At 44.4% G+C, this 18170-nt stretch overlaps 1 protein-coding gene across 2 annotated transcripts; it reads left to right on the top strand.

Moving 5' to 3' along the window:
• The first annotated feature begins 3999 nt into the window (after positions 1 to 3999).
• ahcy (adenosylhomocysteinase) lies at positions 4000 to 17748 on the top strand. Of its 2 annotated transcripts, XM_064304769.1 has the most exons (11): positions 4000 to 4160; positions 6130 to 6320; positions 8411 to 8486; positions 9557 to 9709; positions 12797 to 12909; positions 13375 to 13402; positions 13450 to 13629; positions 14709 to 14796; positions 15538 to 15655; positions 16349 to 16543; positions 16977 to 17748. In XM_064304769.1, exons 1-11 carry the CDS (start codon positions 4133 to 4135, stop codon positions 17106 to 17108), a joined length of 1302 nt encoding a protein of 433 aa, XP_064160839.1. In that variant the 5' UTR covers positions 4000 to 4132; the 3' UTR covers positions 17109 to 17748. The 2 variants fall into 2 exon arrangements, with proteins under 2 accessions (XP_064160839.1, XP_064160838.1); XM_064304768.1 differs by lacking the exon at positions 13375 to 13402 and having other exon boundaries at positions 13422 to 13629.
• The last annotated feature ends 422 nt before the right edge of the window (positions 17749 to 18170 follow it).

The raw sequence follows: 18170 nt of genomic DNA, 5'->3' as shown, positions 1-18170 counted from the left end.
CTAGGCAGAATTGTTACCTGTTTAGATTAAAATTAATCAGGTTGAACCCCCTGAAACATCCCTTTGTATGCGTTCTATAAAATCTGGGCACTGAGAACGGGTAGACTTATGCACACATGCAAATGGAATTTGGAAATGGACAGGTGAGTGTGTGAAGACTGGATGTAGAAGACAGGTATTAAAAATAATTTTGGCTTCTTACTCTTACATGCTTTTACAATGCATGCATTATGTACCTTTTTTGTTTAAATCTCATTTTTGTGACAAGACAACAAAATTTAATTAGGCTGAAGTTATGAGTTGAATAAATGTCTGTATATTTTGCAGTTTAGAATGAAACTCGAAGTGCAACATGACTTACTTGAATGATGCCAGTGTGGGCGAAAGTTAAGTTGCGTGACCCATGAGACTATGCTGTAATTAGAACATGAAATTCGACCAACCAATCAAAACTGCGCTGCCACAGTCAGAACATTTGAAAATTCATGAATGGTTTGCAATTGTAAATACAAACATTTGCTCAACTGCTGTACTTAAAATACGTTATATTCATTTCTGTAAATGTTCTCAAGAGTTCTGTTCCGTTTTCAAGAGTTTTCCAATCCGGAAATATGTTTTATTTCTAAATAATGAATTTTAAGAATTTTATGAGAAAGAAAAAAAATCATGGACTAGACAAATTTTGTACCTTTTAGCAACCCCCAGATGCAATGCTGCCCAAGCAGATGGCCTTTGCTGCCTAGGCCTAGAGCCAGCCCTTAATTTGCCCCAGGTCTGGTTGTGGCGTTGTTATTTGCCTGTTGCTCTGCTGATAAACAGATAAACGGTATGTGGTAACCTACCTGCATTTTGTGCCTGTAACAGGCAACATTGATTCAACTGACAAATCAATTTCTGAAGAACTTAAAATCTTTACCTGACGACACAACAAATGTTTTAGGATGAATCATTCTGTGTTGTCTGTGTTCTGTTTGACCTTTTAGACCTCCAATATATATTTTGGGGAATGGCAATAAAAAAACAAAACAAAACAAAAAAAAAACAAACAAAAAATTATTATTCCCATTATTCTTGTCAAACAAAATTATTTTTTCACGCAATGGTAAATATCAGTTACTAACTTAAAAAAATTATTAGAATTTAAAATGATTTCAAATATGTTATTTCACCCACATCTAACATTCATAAATATGTAGATATAGATAGATACAGTATATACAACTAGAGAGCAATTTCATATTAAAATATAACACAGAAAATTTAAGTACCATTATTTAATTGTTCTCCAACCAAATTTTTTTGCTAATAAAATAAATTTGCTAATATTGGAGTTTAAATTTATAGTTCCTTGAAGCACAAAATACTTCATGTAACTTCAGGTCTGATGGCTTGCATCAGACCTTCCTTAAATGTAATTTTTCTCATCATCGCCCCCTATGAAGTGCTGTGGAACTGCAGTTATGTTTTGGTTATGACCTGGATTTCGGTGGTGGTACAGACCCCTTAAATTTGAGAAAATACCACTGCCCTGTGAATTTGCATCAACCCACATCTCTAAATGAATGACCTCACACTCTTGTGCCTTAGTAAACCTTGTTAATACTGTGACCCCTGAGAAGGAATAGACTGTTATGCACACATGCAAATTGAATTTGGAAACATACAGATGAGTTTGTGGAGACTGCATGCAAAAGACTATTAACGTATCAAAAAAATATATCAGTTCAACTTGTCTCCCCTGCTACACACTGTTATGGTACATGCAATATGATACTAGCAATTTAAAATGATTTGTTTCTAGGGCAGTCATCTTCGTTCGTGGTCCTGTTGATTTTTATTGTTACTCGATGCTGAATTGATCAATTAAAGCAGTCAATTACAATTGACTCACCTCACCTGTTTTTTTTGGGTCAGAACTGGTTGATGATATTAAAGCGAAAACAAAAATATGCAGACCCTGTGGCTCCCTGGGACCAGAAATGAGGATAACTGCTCTAGAGGACTGTTTGCTTACCTCGGCTTAGCATTGTAAAACTGAGCTGATTTGATTGACAGGCTGGACACTTGTGACGCCGACTCTGTCTCTGATGCAAACTCGAGTGAGTCAGCAGCCTGTGAAGAGGGGCTCTGTGACCAGGTAACCAGGTGACCAGGCAACCAGGGCACTCTTTTTTTGGGCCCTGCCTGAGTGGGTTTGGTCATACTCCTTCAACAGTGATTGATTTGGACCAGATTTGTAAGTCTTTTTAGTTTCAAACTTACGTGGTGACCAATACCCCTGGAACAAGCTCCAGGAACACCAAAGATAAGATGGCAGCAGCAAATGCAATAAGTGAAATTTATTTACCAATGAACACAGGGAGAGCATCTCTAAGGGAAGTCCAAGAGAAGCTCAGAGAGATGTCCTGATACATTCACCTTTATGAACAGTTGGCTGAAACTCATGTGCATGAGGTCACACCCATAGAACATTATTTCCCTCTATGTTGACAATCGCCCTACTCACTGGGCGCATTGGGCAGTGCTCCCCACCCACCATCAGGGTGCCTCTGCCCCTCCCCATGTCCAGGTGCCCGCAAGTCAGGCCCTGAGTTAGCTTGCCATCATGGCTTTGAAGCAGAGACACATCGGTTCCCAAACATCAGTAAGGCAGTGAATAACACATGAGATGATAATCGCACAGGAGAGATCATTAGATAAGGTCACAGCAGAACTGAGCATGCACTTCCTAGACCTATTACCTCTCAGCACTCGCACTGGAAAGTCTGATCCAGCAGACCACGTCACAAACCATTTTCGAGTGAACAAAAAATATTAATTCCAAAAAAAAAAAAAAAATTAAAAACAAAATAACATGTTTTTCCTCTTCTACTTTCTTTGTTTTGTTTACATAATCGCAGGTAATTAAACAGTCTTCCTATTTCAGAATTACGTTTCAGTAACAGTAACTTCCTCACCACCTACGCAACCCAGCTCCTGGTTCAAGCAATGGTCCTGTCCCACCTGGACTACTGCAACTCGCTGCTGGCTGGTCTGCCAGCATCCGCCATCAGACCCCTGCAGCTCATCCAGAATGCTGCAGCGCGTCTGGTCTACAACCTCCCCAGACATTCCCATGTCACCCCCCTGCTCACTGACCTCCACTGGCTGCCTGTTATGGCTCGCATCAAATTTAAGACCTTGGTGCTTGCATACCAGGCAGCTAAGGGGTCAGCACCAGGATACATCCAGAGGATCATCAGACCCTACACACCAGCCAGACCTCTCCGTTCTGCCACCTCTGGACGCTTGGCACCTCCCCCTCTTTGTGTCTGTACTTCCGGCTCCCGTCTGCTGTCTGTCCTGGCCCCTCGCTGGTGGAATGACCTTCCCGTGGCGGTCAGAACAGCAGAGAATCTGACTATCTTCAAACGCAGACTAAAGACTCATCTCTTCAGGCTGCACCTCTCCCCACCCCTCCCTAGCCTATAGTTTAGCTCAATGTACCTAGTTAGGCTAATATGATAACCTTAGTTTTTATTTGGCAGGATTGTTTTTGTCTGATTCTGATAGGCAAATGTGATTCTTTTGCACCTCTGCACCTTGAACTAATGCACTTGTTGTACGTCGCTCTGGATAAGAGCGTCTGCTAAATGCCTGTAGTGTAATGTAAAATGTAAAGGTATATCTCTATTTTATAGACATTTAATAACATTGTTTTTCGCTTTGAGAAAGACAGTCATCACGAAACATCAACCTTCCGTCCTTCGTCTCGTTCTCGTAGCTTGTGTTGTATTTGATTCGTTCAAATACTCGGAATAACCCTCAAAAGGTATAAACATCTAACCTGATAAAACTTGGACTGTCATTGCATTTTGTAGAAAGAGGAATCTACTGTCCAATGGAACGAAGCTATCACACCCACTGGAAAGTCGGTCACTGATTGGCTGGTCAAAGTCTGAAAGGCGTGTGCAGAGACCATTTCGTCCTATTGGTAGCAAAAGCTGTATGATTGACAGAAGAAAGCTAATGAATATGTTAAGAAACCAGTAGTACATATAATCAAGTCCACATTACGGTCCTTCCCTTCCCTGTCAATATCCGGCGGTGAACAGGATTCATTTTGCTTGGAAACTACAGAAAATATACCAACATGTCGGAGAAGCTACCTTTCAAAGTCGGTCAGTATCTGATCATTTCAAAGTACCATGTTTATCTCCTTTGTGCGCTAACCGTTTGTTCTTTCTAAAATATATATTTAGGGTTAGCTAGCTATAAATCTCTTTTGAATTGTAGCAATACACTATAGAGTTCATAGGTACTTCTAATGATTGTATTTGCATATCGTTTTAGGCAATGTTTGTATTGGATTAATTCATACACGCAATACTAGTTAACCAGCTGTTTAACTTGCCATGCAGCTCCAATGTGATAAGCGCTCACAGGCTAACTCGCTAGCTAGCTTGCAAGCGAGGTATTTGCGTTAATGTGGGTTGTGCAGGCGTTGATACCGCAGATTGAACTAAAACAAAAACGGGTTGCGTGAAATGCTTACTATGATGTTTGCAGAAGAGACGGGAATAAGATTGTAAACATTTTACACAATATATTTCTATCGAATGGAGAGATTCACTGCATTCTCGTATACGTATTGGCTTTATCTTTAACACAACGTGTAATATTTAACTCCTGGCTTCCTATCAGGGCAGCATGGTTTCATACAGCAGCGCATGTAGTTGCATGAAGGTTGTTGTAGTCCATATAGAGGATTAAGCCCCCTACAATATGCAGCAGGTTATTTTTGAAAACACTACATTACCAACGATGCACTACGCGATGCCGCCAGTTTTCTGTGATCGACAGCCCCAGGCAATGGATTGAAACGTAATACAGCAAACCACTACTTGAGTTAAACACGTGGGCTGTTAAACGAATCTTGTAGTGTCAGCTAGGAGAGCTTGGAAATGAAGGCACAGTTTTTTTTTCTTCCGAAATTGGATGCTGTTCAAATGAATATAGTTTGGTGCCGTTATCGTGTTTTATATTATTTCCTTAGTAGCAGTGATTGTAACAGTAAAGCACTGAATGTTACGCTACTTGATACATATTGACTTGGAAAATTGTTTATAGTTGTATCGTATTAATGCGATTGAAGTATCAGACATTTCTCAGAAGAATAAGTTAATGCTGCTGTCAAAATGGAATTTGGACCGTTTGCTCATTCGTAGGTCCAGAGTCCAGTGCTTCTACAAGCGGCGTTACAACACGCGCCTAAAATTAGGTTTCTAAATCCCGAATGGACGGAATTATCGTTAAATTCATAACATATTGTACGCTTTATTTGTTGTGTGTTGCGGATCAAAACGATGTGGTATACCGCATGTGTCTTTGCGCTGGGCAGCGGTAGACTACAGCGGAACATTACGATATTTGGGACTCTGGGAACCGTAATGGTGACGGCACCGGGGGTCACAAAAGAGTTTACCAGCTCAGTGCGACAGTCTACGCAGACGTACACCCACAACTCCCTCACGTACGCGCACACGCACAAACACATACCCTCTGTCTCTCTCTCTCAGTCTCAATGAGACACCAGTGTGGGTCAATGATCAGCGTTAGTGTCAGAGGAGGACTACATTTCCCAGCGGGTGCAGCTGTTAGGATCTGTAGGGATGGGCACATTTGGCCAGCTATGAGCAGGTGCGCACACATGCTATTTCCAGAAGATTCCGGCCACAGCTGTGGGACGGCTGCCAAATTCAAATTAGTGATGGACCGTCCTGAGCACACCCACAGGGTGGCTATCCATCACTGCAGATTAGATTTAAACATGAATGATTTACACATGGATGATTATATTTTTACTGCAACTGACAACTTCCATTGATGTGCAGTTTTACCTGAATTGGTTGGGCTCATGCGTTTTGCCGATACGTCCTGTTTTGTGTTTAATGTTGTATGCAGAATGAACGCTTTTGTAAATTCTCTTGTTTTTGCAGTTTTTGGAGGAGAATAATGTTTTATTATTATTCTTTTGTTCGGTATGGTGCACAAAACTAAAAGCTGTTTGGTTAGTTAAATGGTATATTGAGATGCTTCAAGCTTCCCGATGGGTAAGTAACCCCTCATCCCTTCCGTGCCCTTCCACAGCCGATATCAGCCTGGCAGACTGGGGACGCAAGGCCATCCAGATCGCGGAGAACGAGATGCCGGGTCTGATGAAGATGAGGGAGAAGTACGGGCCGTCCAAGCCGCTGAAGGGCGCGCGCATCGCCGGCTGCCTCCACATGACGCTGCAGACGGCCGTGCTGATCGAGACGCTGCAGGCGCTGGGCGCTGAGGTGAGCCGGTTAGCCGGTTAGCCAGCAGAGCGCCGCGGGTTAAAAAACGAATGGCCTCGTGGCAGGTTACCGTGACGACGCTGTCTGGCGGCACGACCCAGGTTCAAAATGACGGCCTCGGGTTCAAATCCCACCTCGGGCAAACCTCTAACCGGTTGCGCTGGCACGTTTGCACCCACAGCCAGAGAGTGTTGGCCAGCTGCCGCTCACAGTCTCATTAGCGAGCAGGCTGTCACCAGGAACCTCGCCGCAGTCGTTTAAAACCGGACAAACAGCAGTGTTTGCACTCCCCGTTCCCCAAGGCTCACGAGGGCCTGAGAGTTCTGCTGCAACGTGGCTTCCTTTAGGCTGAGTTCTCTGCCACTGAATGTCAGATTCTGCTTTTTCTGCTATAAATGTCACAGTCCGCACAAGCCGAGTCACTGTTACACGGCGCTGATTGGCTGGGTCGGCTGTCAGTCAATCTGATTTTTTTCCTTATTCAGTCCCTCAAGGATTTTGCGGTTTTGTTTGTTTGATTTGGTTCATTTTTACAGTCCCCACAATAACTTTTTGGTGTCTTGCAAATTTGTCCAATCCCCACAGTGTTTACTCATGGTGGTCAAATCGGAAGGATGTGTACAAAAAAGTCAATCACAATTCTTGCATAAAATGGTCCAGAGTGATTACTGTTTACCATTGAAATCATATGCCTGCAAGCACACTTCCTTGCAGACAAATGTTCACCGCACTGACTGTACTGGCATGGATATTGCTAACCATTTTCACTTAAATTAACAGCTAAGGATCATGCTAAACAATGCCCCAATGTTTTTCGTGAAAGTGGGGGTAAATTGTTTTGTACCCCATGCAAAACTGAACATAAACACACATTTTCACGCAACTTGGACTTAGCTCTCATGAAACAAACACGGAGTGGCTGTGGATTCTTTCTCAGAACATGAACTCACGAGGACAGAGGCTGCAGCATCAAAATAGATTGCGAGTGCTAGAATATAAAAAGATAGAATGAAGCACAGTGTCATCACTGTGTAAAACATGCAGCGACACAGTGCAGTGTCCTCAGTGTGTTAAACAAGCACAGTGACACAGTGCAGTGTCCTCACTGTGTTAAACACACGCAGCTCAGTGTGTTAAACAAGCACAGTGACACAGCTCAGTGTCCTCAGTGTGTTAAACAAGCACAGTGACACAGCTCAGTGTCCTCAGTGTGTTAAACAAGCACAGTGACACAGTGCAGTGTCCTCACTGTTAAACACACACAGCTCAGTGTGTTAAACAAGCACAGTGACACAGTGCAGTGTCCTCACTGTGTTAAACAAGCACAGTGACACAGCTCACTGTGTTAAACACACACAGCTCAGTGTCCTCAGTGTGTTAAACACACACAGCTCAGTGTCCTCAGTGTGTTAAACACACACAGTGCTGTGCCCTCACTGCGTTAAAGAACACGCAGCGATATGGCGCGGTGTCCTTGCTGTGTGTTAAGGTTGAGTTAAATGTGTGGGAAAAGAATGCGTAATGTAGATTATTCTTGTGTCCTTGAAAAATGTTCCTCATTCTCTCCGTCTCTCTCTCCGTCTCTCTTCCTCTCTTGATTCCCTTTTTTGTTTTCGGACTCTGGTTCATTTGCTTTAGTGGTCTTTGTTTTCGGTTTTGTTATAGTTTGTTCTGTCCCTTGTTTGTAGACAGGTTGGGGGCGTTTCGGGTCTGCTTTCCCATTGCAGGGAGATCTGACCCTCCCCCTGTTTTGCCCATTTGGCTGTTAGTCTGACTGTCCATTTCTGTGTATTCCTCCTGGCTGTTATGTTCAATGCCTTGGTTGCTTTTTAATATTCTCTGTTGGTATCATTTGAAGTACCTCTAGTTTGTTTTTATATATATCTTTTCTTTGTTAATTTATAAAAATAAAAAAAGGTTTTAAAAAACTATTTATTTTTTGGAAAATTTTGTTTTGTTAAAAAGAAAAACTGAGTAGTTGTGAGAAACTATCCAAACGTAAACTGTTTTCGACAAGATGTGGATGCGTGTTGTAAATCATGTTTTAAGGTTTTTTTTAAAAAATTCTCTCTCTTCCTCTCTCTCGTTAGGTCCAGTGGTCCAGCTGTAACATTTTCTCCACTCAAGACCACGCGGCTGCCGCTATTGCCAAGGCTGGTTTTCCAGGTGACTGAATAAAATCGATAAATGTGTTACAGTTTGCCTCCCGATCCCAGATTTGGCTGGTCCTGTCCGGTCGCTGCGGAGCCTCGTACGCCTCAGCGATAGGCTGAACGTAACTGGCAAAGGCGTCCCTGGTTTAATCAGTGAAGCACTGATTAAACTGACACGGGGAGAACAGACTCGCGCTCAACAGCCAGTTCGCCGACTATTTTTCCCTCCAGAAGCACAAGACGACTGACAGCGGGCGTTTTTGTGTGCCTGTAAATTTTTATGTTCTCATGCAATTTTATATCTGTTGAAAGTTGCTAAATGATTAACCTCTTTAAAAGCTTTATCATACAAAGCAGCCAATCAGTTGCTGTTTTTACATTGAGGTTAAGCCGTACTGAAATTGCAGTCTTTCATTTTTTAATAACGTTATATCAGGAGGGCAGATAGAGGAGCATTAACTCATCAAAAAAAAACAGAAAAAAATGTCACGTGACGTAGGATAGTAAAGATTAACCGGAGGTTGCTAGGTGAGATCAGGCCAGTGTCCTAAAAATCCTAGACACTCCGGCTGAACCCGCCCCCTCAGCCTGTCCTCATCACAGACAGTTTAAATCCATACCCAGAACACCTTTGCACTGCAGTTCTGGAATACTTATTTGTTTTGAACTTTGGTAGGCTCGTGTCCTAGGTACTTGTTGGGATCTATATTCAAAGCTGATGTAAATAAAAATTTAGAAAAAGGCAGGAGGGCTAAAACTTTCACTTGTTACTAGGGAAAGAATTTTTTTGTTTTGTGTCAAAATGATTTTTATAAAAATGACATAATGATGGCCCCTCTGGCTGTTCCAAAATAAAATCTGAAATGTTAAAGCACTCTTCTTGAAGAGGGAAGAGTGACCAAGCCTTTTTTTATTTTTTGAAAGCTTGTATGCACTTGCGTTTAAGTGCAACACTTTGCTCCCTGAAATGTGGGCAGGGTTGTGTTTGTATGCGCATGTGCGTGTGTGTGTGTGTGCACGTGCGCGCGACTGTTTTTTGGAATTTGAACAGGGAGCCTGTTCTGAACTCTCTGTGCATTGCAGTGTACGCGTGGAAAGGGGAGACGGATGAGGAGTACATCTGGTGCATAGAGCAGACCATCTACTTCAAAGACGGCCAGCCCCTCAACATGATCCTGGACGATGGCGGTGATCTCACCAACCTGGTTCACCAGAAGTACCCTAAACTGCTTGCCGGTAACTTCCATTAAATTACATAGCATTACATCACATTGCATTGATTTAGCAGACACACACATTCCACATCCCACAGTGGGAGGGAACACTGTTGGTTTCACCTGAGATGCATAAGCAGCAGTGACCTGGATAACAACACACCCAGACCAGAGAGAGATACAGATCTGGCTAACAGCACACCCAAACCAGAGAGAGACACAGGCCTGGCTAACAGCACACCCAGACCAGAGAGAGACACAGACCTGGCTAACAGCACACCCAGACCAGAGAGAGACACAGACCTGGCTAACAGCACACCCAAACCAGAGAGAGACACAGGCCTGGCTAACAGCACACCCAGACCAGAGAGAGACACAGACCTGGCTAACAGCACACCCAGACCAGAGAGACACAGACCTGGCTAATAGCACACCCAGACCAGAGAGAGACACAGACCTGGCTAACAGCACACCCAGACCAGAGAGAGACACAGATCTGGCTAACAGCACACCCAGAACAGAGAGAGTGTACATATAGCTAAAGCACTTATAAAGGTTAACCATGCCAGTGTGACACCATTCAAAGTATGTACAACAACATGAACACATCCTATCCGTTTCACCTATGAATAAGCTATTTTTACTGCTGTGACCTAACTGCAGTGTTTTTAATGTACAGTGCTTTCATCCATATCCAAAGTCAAGGGTTCTCAATCTTTTGAGCCAAGCTTCACTTACCCAGTTAGAATATTTTTCATCAGTCGGAGCTCAACAGAAAGGTATTTTGACAAGGTTTCTTGTCAAGCATCTGCTGTCAAATTAATGGAGACTTGCTAAATAGCCAGCTAACATTGGCTCTAAGCAAGGAGACCAGGCCTTTCAGCCCATCTAGAACATAAGTGTATATATATTGAGGGGAACAGGCCATTCAGCCCATCTAGAACATAAGAACACATAATGAGGAGAACAGGCCTTTCAGCCCATCTAGAACATAAGTGTATATATATTGAGGGGAACAGGCCATTCAGCCCATCTAGAACATAAGAACACATAATGAGGAGAACAGGCCATTCAGCCCATCTAGAACATAAGAACACATAATGAGGAGAACAGGCCATTTAGCCCATCTAGAACATAAGAATACATGTTAGGGCTCTGAAGGGCAGTGTGTTGTGGAAGGCATAGTGTGCAGCTATAATATCGCTGACTGAGACGTGATGTTGAGCCCAGAGCGGATTTTGGTACATCCCGTAACCATATTCAGTATTTCAGCTATCTGATGTATGAATGTAAACTTACTGCCTAGCATAGCTCTGTCTCTGGGCCTGGTGCGGTGTGGATGCAGGCGTTGCGGACGGTGTTGCGTGCAGCAAATGGTTTACTTCCCATGTGACCTGCCGACCGCGGCTGCTGCTCGTCCCGTGGGGAGGGTTTCCACGGCGCCGCACCCCCGCTCGCCGCTACATCACAGAAAAGCTAATTTTTTTACACACAGGCCGAAGGACCGCTACTCTGCTTTAGCACGAGAATGCCGGAATTAAAGCGAGCAGGAGAGCGATATTTACCGCAGATGCCGCACATTACCGCCAGGTCCGCGGAACGACAGCGCCAAACCCTGGGAGAAAACAAAGTGCGACAGTGTAGACTCTAGAATGCGCTGGGATCGAAATTCCAGTCCTTGTCAGAAGTGTTTGACAGCCCCTGTGTACAGAGGTGTTGCTGAGCTCTCCTTCCCCCGTTACAAAAACATCAGGGACAACAGGTTCTCTATCAGAGATCTAACCTTGCCGTGTAGCCTACAGCAGGTTGTTCCAAAACAAACTTTAAGGAAATAAAAACGGACACGTGGTAGCACAACTCTGTTTTATTATTATTATTATTATTATTTTATTTTTTTTTTTTTTTCTTTTTAGTAGGCCTAATGCAATTTGTGCATGATGTGCTTCTAATTAACGTTCTGTTAGAGGCAACAAAAAAAGCCTGCCCTTTCTTTCCTTGATGGACTAAAGCTATTAAATGCACCTGTCTGTCAATCAGCTGAACGCTCTGATAGCTTATAATCGGCTACAGCGATCTAGCAACATCGGTGTTGGGGGGAGGGGTTTGTGTAAGTGGTGAGAAGTGAGATATAGAACCCTAGAACGCTACTTGTAAATATGCAAGACGTTTTCAGCAGCATCTCGTATATAAAAAAACAGTTCGTGGGCAAATCATGCTTTACAATTTGAAAATGTTTCACAAGGAAATGCAGTTTACAAATTTACATCATGGCTCGCAGATTCTGCACAATCCTCATCAGCCCTTCGGGCAAAGCATTTTGGGACCCATTTTTGTCCCTTAAATCAGTGCCAGAAGTATTCAGAAATGCGTGGGGTGTGATCTGTAAATGTGTGTGTAAATCTGACAGATGGTTGCAATGTGCTGGGGAGGGACTGTGCTTTTCCAGCCAATTAGAGGCTGTATATTTGAATATTTAACATATCCATCTCCGTGTGAGCTGAGCCGTTATGATGCTCAGATTAAATGCAGTATGCTCAAAATACAATATAAGTGCAATGTAGTTTTCAAAGTTCATGCGTAATTGCAACTTGTTTAAATTACCGTATTTCATAATTGCAGATATTATTTACCCTAATCTCACTCTAAATTTGATTTGCTGCTGTCTTGTTCTACGTTGCTTGCTTTTCAGCAGCGATGAGGCTCGTAGTTCTCCATGTCGTGCTCTAGGTGGCAACATTGCTCTATAGTGCACAGAGCTGTCTCTGGAACAGCTGACAGCTTCATCTCGATATCGCACATGCAGTGTGGGACCACTAGGGGGCAGGCAAGCGCAATGCAAAGCTGGGGATCGGAGCAGGGTTTTTCCTCAGCAGTGCTGTGTTCTGCGGCATTAATGGTGCTGTTAATATAAGCCTGATTCTGACAGCTCACTTGGCTCCAGCACCGTGTCTGTGCAGCTCACCTTAAGTAGCACCTGACCAGCTTCCTGCTGGGAAACGGCCTTTTCCTGTGGCTCACCTTAAGTAGCACCTGACCACTTCCTGCTGGGAAACGGCCTTTTCCTGTCGACTTCTCCCGCTGAGTATCCCCTTCCCCTGTCTGCCCTCAGGCATCAAAGGACTCTCGGAGGAGACCACCACCGGGGTGCACAACCTGTACAAGATGCTGAAGAAGGGCGAGCTGAAGGTTCCCGCCATCAACGTCAACGACTCCGTCACCAAGGTGCGCCGGGCACCCGGCAGGGAAACTTCCGGAATGGGGCTGGGCTTGTGTGACGCTGTTATCCATTACATTTATGTTTCTGTTACATTTATACTTGCATTACCTTTAGAATTCCATTACATTTTTATATTCATTACATTTGTTTCCCTTACGTATTTATTTCCGTTACATTAATATTTTGATTTCATCTATATTTATATATATGCTGTATATATTTTGGGTACATATACATTTTTTACATTTACATTTGATATTTTTATATTTCCGTTACATTTCTATTTCCGTTACACACGTTATTTCCATTACATGTATATTTTTATATTTCTGTTACATTTCTATTTCCGTTACACACGTTATTTCCATTACATGTATATTTTTGTTTGGTAATCTCTATGGTTGTCATGTTCTCTTTGTACACGGAGTAAATTCGATAATATCTATGGTCGTCATGTTCTTTGTACACAGAGTAAGTTTGATAATCTCTATGGTTGTCATGTTTTATTTGTACACAGAGTAAATTTGATAATCTCTACGGCTGCCGGGAGTCGCTGATTGACGGGATCAAGCGCGCCACGGACGTGATGATCGCGGGGAAGGTGGCGGTTGTCGCCGGTTACGGGGACGTGGGCAAAGGCTGTGTGCAGGCCTTGCGCGGGTTCGGCGCCCGAGTCATCGTCACGGAGATCGACCCGATCAACGCCCTGCAAGCCGCCATGGAAGGTGTGTGCGCGTGAGATTGTGTGTGTGCGCGTGTGTGTGTGTATGTGTGCGAGCAGGACGTGTATAATTTGTTTATGGTTCTGGATGGGTACATGTAATAATGTATATGATATGTCTTTCGTCTCTCTGTATGTTCTGAGCTTAGCGTAGAGGTGGGACAGTACGATTTTCTTGCGAGCTGATTTGTCCTTGCGATTACTCGAATAAACTCCCCCCAACTCCTGTTTTACACAGACCTTAAAGCCATCGCAGACCATTTCCTCCAGCTTTATTTCACAGAACACCAGGACAGGAATTAGTGAATTAGCACTTGACAGCTGTCCACCTCCTTTCTAATACTTAGCAGGATTTAGTGGACTGATAAGCTGCAGACGTTGATAAACGTTAAATTTGGCTATTTGTGGAAATGCGCAAAATGAAGCTAACATCTCTTACAGTTGGCAGTGGTTCCAAGCCAAAACAATTTGAAAGACACTGATTATTAAGAACAGAAATGCATGATACTTGCAAGCGAAAATGTATTTGTCTCCCACACTATATGTGCTCTTATCTTGTAAGCTACTCCTGCATATGCAATTTTGGCCTACAAAGAATAAATATGTGCTCCAAGAGTACTTGACTCTTTGTCTATTGAATAGCTATTGTCTATTTGTCGGCTGAACTAGTGAATATACGCCTACCTCTTGAATAACTTGGAATGAACAGTGGCAAGGCCTATTCTGTTTCCACTTACCCAGTGTACTGTCCATCGATTGTAGCGATCCAAAATAGTTTTGCTGATACGTGACGAATTTTCTTGATATTTGCTTCAGCTATTTTTAGAATATTTTTTTGGTGCCCAATTCACCAAAAATTAACATTTGGGAAAAACTCAACAGCAATGTATTTTCAATTATGAAGACACAGACTTACTCATAGACGTCCACAGAGCTTAATTTGTTCACGGCTTCATTGAGAACAACTAATTGTACTGACGTACGCCAACCGCATTCTGATTCCCTGGTTGTGGTGGGTGGGGCCGTTGTGAAGTTTTAATGTGATTTGTTCCATGTTAACCGAGGGGGCGTGGTCTGTTTCAGGGTATGAGGTCACCACCATGGACGAGGCCAGTAAAGAAGGCAACATCTTTGTGACCACCACAGGCTGCGAAGACATCCTGATGGGCAGGTAGACCTGTGCTTCCTCAGAGCGTTTCATTCAATTCTGTCCTTTGTAAGATGGTCTTAATATTCCCCCATAATGCTTCAAGAAATTAACATCGTTCACAAGTCACACGCAGAGCTAGAGAGATGTAAAGTTCCCTGTGGACGGTTGGCTGAAGTGTAATTCAGAAGTTCCTGTATCACTAATGCTGGTGGCAGCTGTGAGCTCTTTCGTGGCTGTGGGGCCAAACTCAAATCGGCACCGGGAGACTCCCATCTTATTCGGAATATCGTTTGTCGACGGCAGGTTCTAGCAGCCGCAAAATTCCAGGCAAAAAGACTTCCAAAACCGCCGGAAACCGGCATCTTCCCAAGGCCGTTCTCACGTAATTTAACGTTTGCGGCGTTACCGGCAATTTAAAGGCGACTGAACACCGTGATCACGGCGGAGCTGAAAATTGCGCTCAACGCAACGTGCGATTTGAGCAGCGTGTTCAGAGGCGATAACAGTGATGCCGTCTGTGGCTGAGCGCAGGTTGAAATGTGAACCTCCCTTGACATCCCTTGTAAAAGATGTCAATCTCAGGGGGGTTTTCCTGGTGAAATCAAGGATAATCGAATGATAATGATAGAATTACACGGTGGGAAATGATTTATGTCATTCGCATCGAGGTGCTGCCATATCCACAGGCGAGGCAGGAAGAGCCACTCGTTCAGTGTCCCAAGATCTCCACGCGTCACGTGATCGTGTGTGCGTTCCCTGCAGGCACTTCGAGAACATGAAGGACGACGCCATTGTCTGCAACATCGGCCACTTCGACTGCGAGATCGACGTGAAGTGGCTCAACGAAAACGCCGCGGAGAAGATCAACATCAAACCTCAGGTCAGGCTTCGATGGCGCCGCCTTTCGCTGCTCTTGCAGAATACCGCTAACCCCCGGGGTCTGCCATGGTGATAAAGGGGTTCAGTATATATATATATATATTTTTTTTCTTACTGAAAAATCCATTTGTCCTCAGTTGTATTCAATTTTGAGGGCTGTTGGTTGTTTGGACACATTTTATATTCCAAATAAAATTCTAACTATCGAATTGAAATCGTGATGTTGTAACATGTCAGAAAAGTGAAGGAAGCATAAGGAAGCAACATATTTTCAGTGTTTCTGCTGGATTTTTGAATCGCATCGTTTCAAAGCCATATCTGGCGGTTTATTGTTTGGCAATCTGAAGACTTGTGTAGGTGTCTGCATCAGCTGTAACAAATGGGGCAGGGATGCAATATTTTTGAAAAGTTGACAAATTAGCCCGTTCGTATTTCTTTGTGCAGGACTAGCTCTTCTTTTGTTGACAGAAGTTAGTGGAGCCGTCCATTGTGAGTGGGCATTATGACTTTATTGAATGTGCTTTATTTATACGTGAACGTCTTAAACGGGCTGGTGTTCTAACCTGCATCAGGCCATCCCCCGGTCATTGTGTCCTTCAGTCTTTCTCCTGATCGGAGATGTGCGCTGTGCGCTGTTCACAGCGGTTTGGCCGCCGATCGGGCCGTTTCTGATTGGTCCGGCCCGCGGTTTCAGGTGGACCGCTACCGGCTGAAGAGCGGGCGCCACGTCATCCTCCTGGCGGAGGGGCGCCTGGTCAACCTGGGCTGCGCCATGGGCCACCCCAGCTTCGTCATGAGCAACTCCTTCACCAACCAGGTCCTGGCCCAGATCGAGCTGTGGACCAACACCAGCAAGTACCCGCTGGGGGTCTACTTCCTGCCCAAGAAGGTAGGCCCCTCGGTAGCTCCGCAGGGCGAGGCGTGATAGGCAGTCACGTTTCCCAGGGTGACGGAGGGAACGAACTGTGGACCTACACCAGCAAGTAGCCGCTAGGGGTCTACTTCCTGGACAAGAGGGTAGGCCCCTCGGTAGCGACACAGGGCAAGGCGTAATTAGCAATCACGTTGCCCAGGTAACGGAGGGAACAAACTGTGGACCAACACCAGCAAGCACCCGCTAAGTGCATATTTATATTAGTACATATACACATTTTATCTTGGTATATATGCGTATTTATGTCAGTACATATGCATATTTAGGCATTATTTACACACGTATTATCATTAAATCCTTTTACTGGAACAGAGGCTGGAGTCTATATACTCAAACCGAACACACTCTCTCTCCCTCTCTCTCTCTCTCTCTCCCTCTCTCTCTCTAGCTGGATGAGGAGGTAGCTGCAGCTCATCTGGATAAGCTGGGCGTGAAGCTGACCAAGCTCTCGGACAAACAGGCCAAATACCTGGGGATCCCACAGACGGGCCCATTCAAACCCGACCATTACCGCTACTAACGGGGAGGTGGGGGCGGAGCCACGTGGCCACGCCCGCGGGGCGGAACGGGTGGGGTCCTGTGTGCACCTGTGTGTGTGGGCAGGGAGAGGACGTGTGTCCCTATACACCCCAAAGCTTTCAGTCCGTTTATGTACGTGCACCTCACACCAGGCTACACGCACGCATCGCTGCTCGCTGTGTCCCCTGCTACGTTCCTAGCTTAGCGGCTCCTTTCGTCTGTTCGTCATGCTTGTTAGCGATGCCCCGGTAGCTCTTCTCCCTCCCCTCCCCCCCCCCCCCCCCCCCCACCCCCGGTCCAGCCGCTGTCCGACCGCGTTCTGTAGAAATGCCAGAAGCACTTAAAGTCAGGCCTCGCCGGCCGTCCTCCTCCAGAGCCCGTCTGGCGCCCCCTGCCCGCATCTGCCCGCAACTGCATCGCCCGGTCTCTGCAGTAACTTCCACTTGCGCTGCGAAGGACAGGAGCTGAACCTGTCGAGCAGGATGTGATCAGTTCATTGTTTCCTACCTCTGTGCGATGTTCATCCAGCCAATGACGTTCTTAACTCAGCCAAGACGCACCCAGGGCGGGGTTCCATGGACGAGTGCCTCTTAATGAAGGAGGATGTGCTTTTCTCAAATAAAAGGCAGATTATAATAAAACAGTCTGTCTTTGTTGTTTTTTTTGTTTTGTTTGTCTGTGTCTATGTACGTGTGTTTGCATGTATGTGCATTATTGTGAGTGTGCATGCATGCAAATTAGGGTGTGTGGATGCATGAAGATTAGTATGTGAGTGAATGCATTAGTGTGTGTGTGAGCATTTGTGTGTGACAGAGCATGCATGTATGAAAAACCCCCTTCGATTTAACTCGCAAATGGTAGCATCCTGTGTAGATGGTATTGCAGGTGTTTCTGTTTAGATCTGGAGAAATTGGTGCTCCTTTTTCTGATAGTAATTTTATGTGGAAGCGAAAAAAAGAAACTTATTTTATGAGGGGAACAATATGAGTTATGAGTACAAATATAATATGAACATGCCCTCACAAGACGACTGGCTAGTTGTGCTGAAAAATGAAAGGCTTCT

The sequence above is a fragment of the Anguilla rostrata genome, chromosome 13 (assembly GCF_018555375.3).
Source record: "Anguilla rostrata isolate EN2019 chromosome 13, ASM1855537v3, whole genome shotgun sequence".
NCBI lineage: Eukaryota > Metazoa > Chordata > Actinopteri > Anguilliformes > Anguillidae > Anguilla > Anguilla rostrata.
Note: the sequence above shows the minus strand (reverse complement) of the source record. Positions and strands in the feature narration are given on the sequence as shown.